General features: G+C 44.0%; 3 protein-coding genes across 4 annotated transcripts; 2 read left to right on the top strand and 1 right to left on the bottom strand.

Moving 5' to 3' along the window:
* The first annotated feature begins 664 nt into the window (after positions 1-664).
* Positions 665-1,856, top strand: LOC308117824 (phospholipase A2-like). The gene is made up of 4 exons (XM_080476962.1): positions 665-747; positions 853-1,000; positions 1,089-1,222; positions 1,341-1,856. Exons 1-4 carry the CDS (start codon positions 699-701, stop codon positions 1,457-1,459), a joined length of 450 nt encoding a protein of 149 aa, XP_080333088.1. The 5' UTR covers positions 665-698; the 3' UTR covers positions 1,460-1,856.
* Positions 1,857-2,349: 493 nt separating this feature from the next.
* LOC308117825 (phospholipase A2-like) lies at positions 2,350-3,138 on the top strand. Its single transcript, XM_080476963.1, has 4 exons — positions 2,350-2,414; positions 2,510-2,657; positions 2,741-2,874; positions 2,967-3,138. Exons 1-4 carry the CDS (start codon positions 2,369-2,371, stop codon positions 3,083-3,085), a joined length of 447 nt encoding a protein of 148 aa, XP_080333089.1. The 5' UTR covers positions 2,350-2,368; the 3' UTR covers positions 3,086-3,138.
* Positions 3,139-4,633: 1,495 nt separating this feature from the next.
* Positions 4,634-6,546, bottom strand: ppp1r3c2a (protein phosphatase 1 regulatory subunit 3C2, duplicate a). Of its 2 annotated transcripts, XM_080476862.1 has the most exons (4): positions 6,326-6,432; positions 6,095-6,203; positions 5,567-5,968; positions 4,634-5,467 (listed from the first exon to the last, which is right to left on the bottom strand). In XM_080476862.1, exons 2-4 carry the CDS (start codon positions 6,106-6,108, stop codon positions 4,978-4,980), a joined length of 906 nt encoding a protein of 301 aa, XP_080332988.1. In that variant the 5' UTR covers positions 6,109-6,203; positions 6,326-6,432; the 3' UTR covers positions 4,634-4,977. The 2 variants fall into 2 exon arrangements, with proteins under 2 accessions (XP_080332988.1, XP_080332987.1); XM_080476861.1 differs by having other exon boundaries at positions 4,634-5,968; positions 6,326-6,546.
* Positions 6,547-6,921: the final 375 nt, after the last annotated feature.

The raw sequence follows: 6,921 nt of genomic DNA, 5'->3' as shown, positions 1-6,921 counted from the left end.
CTGCATCGCTATCTTATCCAGCATCCTAACATTTTCTTTCTAAAGGAAGTGCCAGGTGCAGAAAAAAACATTTGATTCAAAAGTATATGTATGCATATTTCCGGGGGTCCATAATTCATTATAAGGAGTCAGGCAATGAAGTAGTAGCCAACAAGCCCCAATGTAATGGACTTTTGGTATTGCAATGATGAGGCTGATAAACTAATACAGCGAGGTCTTAAACGTGTCCTCTAGGAAAGTCCCCAAATCACACATTTGTCATTTTCGTCTCATCAATGTTTTCCCAGGATAGGTTTAGGAAAGGACTTGAGTTAGTTGAAGGGAAATTCAAACTAAAAAGTGTTTCTTGACCACAAAACCAACAAACTGATTTTAAGTGGAAAAGTAAAACCGGTTTGCTGGGTCACACAAGTGTTTGAGGTCAGGAGTGGTGTTCAGAGTCTCCATCAATTCTTTGGAATTGGGTATGAATGATTCACATATCACTGAGGTAAATGTGTCCTATGGGAACTGAGTGGCAAGTTCCCAAAATGTGTGAGAATGAACGGGTGCTCGCACTTACGCAATTTTAAATTTGAATCCATGTGATCCTGAGTAGTATGAACAGCTGAGTGGAAAAAAAACACCTGTAGTTTGTATATAAAGTTGGCCGATGCGAGAGTGAGAGCTACTCAGTGACCAACCTTTGAGCTGACAGCATGAACACCCTACAGACCGTGTTTCTCCTGGCTATGTGCCTGTCGCTGGGTGAGTACAACTTGAGAAAAGCCTCTCGTCTGAGCACACAATAAAGAATAGATGTCCGTCCTTGTGCAGGATAAACTGCGATTATGCCCTCTTATTGTGCTTCAGGCCAATCCTTGGACTACAAGGCACTCGATCAGTTCAGAAAAATGATGCTGTGTGTGATGCCTGATAGCTGGCCAGTTTTGGACTACACTGACTATGGCTGCTACTGTGGACTGGGAGGCTCCGGCACTCCTGTGGATGATCTGGACAGGTCATTACTGAGCCTCATTGCTTTGTATTTTAAACAACAGACCACAAGCAAGTTTGAACATGGCTATATTTGCTTTTTGGGCCTACAGGTGCTGCCAGGTTCATGATCAGTGTTACTCCGATGCCATGCAGCACCCTGAGTGCTTCCCCATCTTGGACAACCCTTACACCGAGCGGTACGACTACAGCTGCGACGAGCAAAACCAAGTGGTCACTTGTGGCAGTAAGTACACCGCAAACCTAAACGTTTTTTTTATCTTTTCGGTCAAATGGTAGCAGTGCTCCCTCCATTTACAGTAGTTGCAGAGAGAATTCAGCACTTTTTATTCTGTCTCCTCCAGGTAAGAACGACGAATGCGAGATGTTCATCTGTGAGTGCGACAGGAAGGCTTCCGAGTGTTTTGCCAGATCACCTTGGAACCCCGAGCACGAGCACCTCCCCAGCGACCAGTGCAAATAGACTTTCTACAATGCTGAATATGGATCGTTGTCATTGATGCTGCACAAACGTGGCAGTTCACAAGTTAACTGGATCGTCATTCACACATTTGAATGGACTTTACCAATTCAGGTTTAATTCTGGTGCAGTTACAACCTTGAACCATCTGATTATTTTTAAATGTGCCGTGTGTCTTATCGGCTTCAAATCCCAATCTTATAATATGCTTTCCTTGCTCCTTGTATAGATCCTGATGGTTAATTAATAAATATTACCCACAGTTTGGGCACTGTTCAACTTTTCACTTTTCTGGCTAACGCAAGGCATGAAAATGACAAAGGCAAAAACTTGGCCATCCAATGTCACCTGTAGACCATATTTTTGCAGATACTAAAAAAATAAAATAATTTTTCTCTGATGACTTGTATATTCTCCCTGTGATTGCTTTTTTTCCTCTCCTACTCCAGCTACATGAATTGGTGTCTCCAAATTGACTGTGTGTATAAATATGGTTTTGTGTTTTCCTGGTTATGGCCAGTCCAGTGTGCACGGTACCTTTCATCCACTGTCGGCTGGAGTCCAGTGAGTTAGATAGAGCTGACATAATGAAGGATATTGGGGCTATTCTGCGCAGTGACAGGTAAATCATGCCGTAATTCATTAATAATCACCAACTCTTCCCAAAAATTATCTGCTATCTATTTGTGAAATCTGCTTATCGACCATGTGTGTGTGGATGGTCAACACTGGACAAGTTTGCTGAGTGTGAGAGTCCAACACAATGCAGCGCATGTAAGACCAGGAGGTTGTTCTCACGGTCCACGTGACCCTGTGCACGAGAAACGGCGGACCAGCAAAGCCCTTCCCAGATTTCATATAAAAATGAGCTGGATGTCTGAAAGCGCACCACTTGATCACAAACATTCCAGAATGAATTCCCTCCAGACCGTGTGTCTCTTCATGTGCCTGTCCTTTGGTGAGTACAACCTAAAAACAGCCGTTCCTCTGTGAACACATTTTTGAATATGTGTCCTTCATATACTGTGATTGTGTCCTCTTATTGCACTACAGCCAAGTCCTTGGACTACAAGGCACTGAACCAGTTCAGAAACATGATTGTATGCCTGAACCCTGATAGCTGGCCAGTTTTGGACTACGCCGACTATGGCTGCTATTGTGGACTGGGAGGCTCCGGCACTCCTGTGGATCAGCTGGACAGGTCACTATTGTGCCTCGATAAACACTATTAAACAGCCCATGTCATGTATGCTTTAACACTTGGCATGACTTTTGGACCCGCAGCTGCTGCCAAGTTCATGATCAGTGTTACAGTGATGCCATGCAGCATCCTGAATGCTGGCCCATCCTGGACAACCCGTACACCGAGTTTTACGACTATAGCTGTGACGAGAGCAACAAGGTCGTCAAGTGTGGGAGTGAGTATATTCTCATTTTGTTGTTCAAACTACATTAGCTGCTGGCTTTCAGATCACAGTCAAGTAACTGCTCCCTACTGTAATTTCTTCAGGCGATAACAACGAATGCGAGATGTTCATCTGTGAGTGCGACAGGAAGGCTGCCGAGTGTTTTGCCAGATCACCTTGGAACCCCGAGCACGAGCACCTCCCCAGTGACCAGTGCAATTGAAGCCTTTTGCAAATCACTCTACTGAATAAACTAATTTATGTCTAAACATGTCACCTCTGTCTGTTACAGAAATGACTTCTTTCACATGAATGAGGTGGACAGGGATGAACATACAAACGTACAAATATCTGAGATGGTTGAAATTTAGTAGCAATCTTCACTCTTATTGGACACTATGCCAAAAAAAAAAAAGCAAAAAAAAAGTTGTTGCTTCTGCCTAATGTGTTTCTTTCAGTAAGCCCCTCCGTTAGCACAGCTCACTTTTTGCGATCACAGCTGTGGCGGCAGCCCACTGGATCAGTCTTCAGGCCATTGTTCAGACAACACAAGCATCAGCACAGTAAGCACCAGCAGGCTGTCCGCTGGCCACCAGCCAGCTGTGCCTGCTGCGAGCTAAAAGATAAAATGAGAATGATGACAAATGCAGGCAAAAAGGAATGGATATTTATGAGTGACAATGTCATTCTCTCTCAAGTTTTAGGCAAAGTGTCATTTGTCCTGTAGTTTTCGTTAAAAGTATCTTTACTGCAGGTAGTTGTAGCCCTTTATCTGTCCATGTGTAAAATGAGACTTAAACTTAAGAAAAGCTTACTCTGTATGTCCGCATTCCTGCCCTATTTGCTTGATAGCACACACACACACACACACACACACACACACACACACACACACACACACACACACACACACACACACACACACACACACACACACACACACACACACACACACACACACACACACACACACACACACACACACACACACACACACACACACACACACACACACACACACACACCGAATGCCATCAAGTTTGCCCGTTTTTCAAAACATGCTTCAGGCTATCAGCATAATACACGTGTGAGCGCCTCACATGCACCAGATATCACTCAGCTGTGACGGTTCCCAAAGGTTGTCAGCCCAGGGGGAGGAAGGGGAAAGTAAGAGAGAAAGGAGAAAGGTGACTGGTGAAACAAGAGAAGGGGGGTAAGACTCTTTCTCACTGTAGACTGCCACAGTATCTAATAATGGTCCCACCCCTGGCATGTAAACACAAACCTGAGCTTTATCCCAGAGTACATGCTGGCCCCACTGCTGCCATGGTTACCTACTGTTTGCCTCACCTGACAGGTACAACACAAGAATGAACACATCCCAACTCAACTCTTGGCGGTGGCTGAAGGAGTGTCTCACTCACAATACGTGTGCTACTTTGTCCAGATGATCATCCAGTTTGTTTATATACTTTGTCTGGTATGCGTGACGAATTGGATGAACTGTCACGCCACAAACTGGAGTCTGAACCAAGACTAATAATGTCAGTGGACATTGAAAGATTATATTTGTGGATATATAGATATAGAGATATAGAGAGAGGGATAGATACATGCAATTTTATTAAAAAAGAAAATTCTTGCTTTGTCCCATTTTTCTGTAGATCTAGACTGACATATCAGGTGAAAATGCACAAAATCGCTTTTGTGTGCAGTTTTGTCTTGATCTGAATGGTTAAGACTTAAAGACAAAGACAAAAAAAACAAACCCTTCGTCTTCCAAAATAAGTTTATTGAGAATATTAATGCATAATGCATTGTTCACATTCAAGCAGGGTAATCCATCCCAAGTGGCTGAGCTGTTTGTACGAACTGACAGAACAGCTTCAAATCTTGTGAAACAAGAGACTGCAAATAGTCCAAACCCCACAAGAACACTTTTACTATTTTTCTGTTAAATAACACATCCATCATTCATCCATTTTCATCTGGAAGCTATCCAACTAGCATTAGTGGCAGTGCAGGATACATGATGAACAGACAGTGACTGAAAACAGAAGTCAATCTTACATTGTTGATAATTACTCTTGTGAGTTTTCGGCTGATTTTTCTGGACTACTTGGTTAAAACTGAAGTTTTACACTCCATTTTGCCTTTGTTTGTTGAACTCCTCTGAACATGCAGCCAGTCTGATGTAAAGCTGGGCACCTTGGTCACTAAGTTCAAAGGCCAACCAGGAGGACGGTACTTTGAGAGAGTGGGGTAATACCGGCTCCCACTACCTTGAGTTGCATTTGATCCATCTTTTTCTATGTGCAATCTGTAATTCTGCCCCCTGTTATCATCCCAATATAGCATGGAGCCAACGCTGGGCCTGAACGACACACAAAACTCTATCCGCTCCATTGGATCTACATTCTGGGGTAAGCTTATGTCAAAGGCAAAAACATCCACGTCCGAAGCGCCACAGCGCTGCTGTTTCAAAAACATGCAGGGAATGTCGATATGGCTTCGCCAAGAGTCAAAAGTCACCCTCACATGCGCGGCACTCCCAGAACCCCAATGGGAAGCGTACACTTTGCCACTGAAGGAGTTGTCAGAAGTGCTGCAGCTCTCTAGTTGGATGTGCATTTCTCGCAACCGTGTAAGGAAATCGTTAATGTCCAGTGTTGGCTGCGGGAAGCCGAGCTGCAGTCTGCGGTGCTGAAGTCTGCTCGAGATACACAGCTGTGGTTTGGCCCTTGTCATCAGGGTGGAGGTGGGAGATGAGAGTTCAGGCACAAAGAGGCGCACGGCGGCGAGTGCCAGTCCCTTGGTATCTGCAAACACCACCCGCTTCTTGCTCATGCCGCTGCTGTACCTGCGGAGGCAGCTCCGTAATCCGGAGGGTGCATGAGAGGAGGCGTGTGACGAGGAGGATGTGGAAGGGAGGTGTGAAGAGTGAAGGATTCCCTGCTGTGGGTCGTCGGCTGACTGACACAGACGTTGTGTTGGATTCAGAGGAGACGTGGACAGCAGCTGATCGAAAGGCTGGCGCTGGGTCAGACGCATCGCCAGGTCGACCGTAACTCCAGCAGTGTTGGGTTGCCTCAAAGCGTAAAGAACCCTGAAAAAAACATGACAGGATCCAAATAAGTTTTCTTTGCACTCATTATTCCTATGATAATTTTAGTAGCATCTCAGCATATGCGTTTTACAGTGTAATCGGACCAAAAGGAAAACCATCACCCACCTTGTGCAAGTCATTTTTGGTCCGTGTCTAAGCTTGTTGACTTTCCTAGATCTTAATCCTGATCTAATTCTCAGACTTCCCCAGATGGCAGCACCACACTCAGTATGATCTGTAGATTGAAAAGTTTTCAGTCAATAAAAAAAAAAAAGTTGTACAACAGATTTGTACAGCCAAGTAACTAAAATAAAAAGTAACAACATTTTTTTTTTTTTTATGTCAAAATATACTCACAGGTTTTTAAGCACCATGTGTTTTATCAGATCAGTGGTGGACAGAGGGGAAAAGAGGAAGCCGAGGCTGTGGTTGTAGATTCTCTCTGCTCTCTCTGGAGCTTATGTGTTGTGTTTTTAAATGAGGCTGCACCTCGTGTGTCACTGCATTTGCATGGGGTTGTATTGTAGCCAATCAAGCAGAGCAGCCGTGTTTATGTCCTGCCCCTGAAGGAATACTGCATGAAAGCCTTCATCTCATGTGTCTCCTTAAATGGATTTGGTTTTGGAAAGCTTTCCTGTCACGTTTCTTTAAAAGGACAAATCTGAATACTACTGTTTTTTGGGGTTTTTTTTTAAATCGGTTTTAAATCTCAGGCACAGTGACTTCAGAATGAGTTTTGGAGTAAAAAAAAAAAAAACACAACAAGAGACAACTGCTATGCCAGCATAAGAAGAAATGTAAAGCTCTGATCACACTGTGATGAATTAGAGTGTAAAAATAAACAGTTCGGGCCGAGAAGTGGCTACGACCGTAAAATGCGGCTCTCATCACTATAGTGTGATGACTCACTTGTAGTGTACTGCTTTTAAGGTCAGACAAAGAAGAAAGACTTC

This window comes from Lipophrys pholis (genome assembly GCF_963383615.2).
Source record: "Lipophrys pholis genome assembly, chromosome: 12".
Lineage (NCBI taxonomy): Eukaryota > Metazoa > Chordata > Actinopteri > Blenniiformes > Blenniidae > Lipophrys > Lipophrys pholis.
This window is presented reverse-complemented; position numbering and strand designations above follow the sequence as displayed.

Bases quoted from the DNA above. Each gene is read 5' to 3' on its own strand.
- LOC308117824 (XM_080476962.1), top strand. From the start codon at position 699: ATGAACACCCTACAGACCGTGTTTCTCCTGGCTATGTGCCTGTCGCTG. The intron at 748-852 runs GTGAGTACAACT...ATTGTGCTTCAG, and splicing joins GGCTATGTGCCTGTCGCTGG to GCCAATCCTTGGACTACAAG. The intron at 1,001-1,088 runs GTCATTACTGAG...TTGGGCCTACAG, and splicing joins CCTGTGGATGATCTGGACAG to GTGCTGCCAGGTTCATGATC.
- LOC308117825 (XM_080476963.1), top strand. From the start codon at position 2,369: ATGAATTCCCTCCAGACCGTGTGTCTCTTCATGTGCCTGTCCTTTG. The intron at 2,415-2,509 runs GTGAGTACAACC...ATTGCACTACAG, and splicing joins CTTCATGTGCCTGTCCTTTG to CCAAGTCCTTGGACTACAAG. The intron at 2,658-2,740 runs GTCACTATTGTG...TTGGACCCGCAG, and splicing joins CCTGTGGATCAGCTGGACAG to CTGCTGCCAAGTTCATGATC.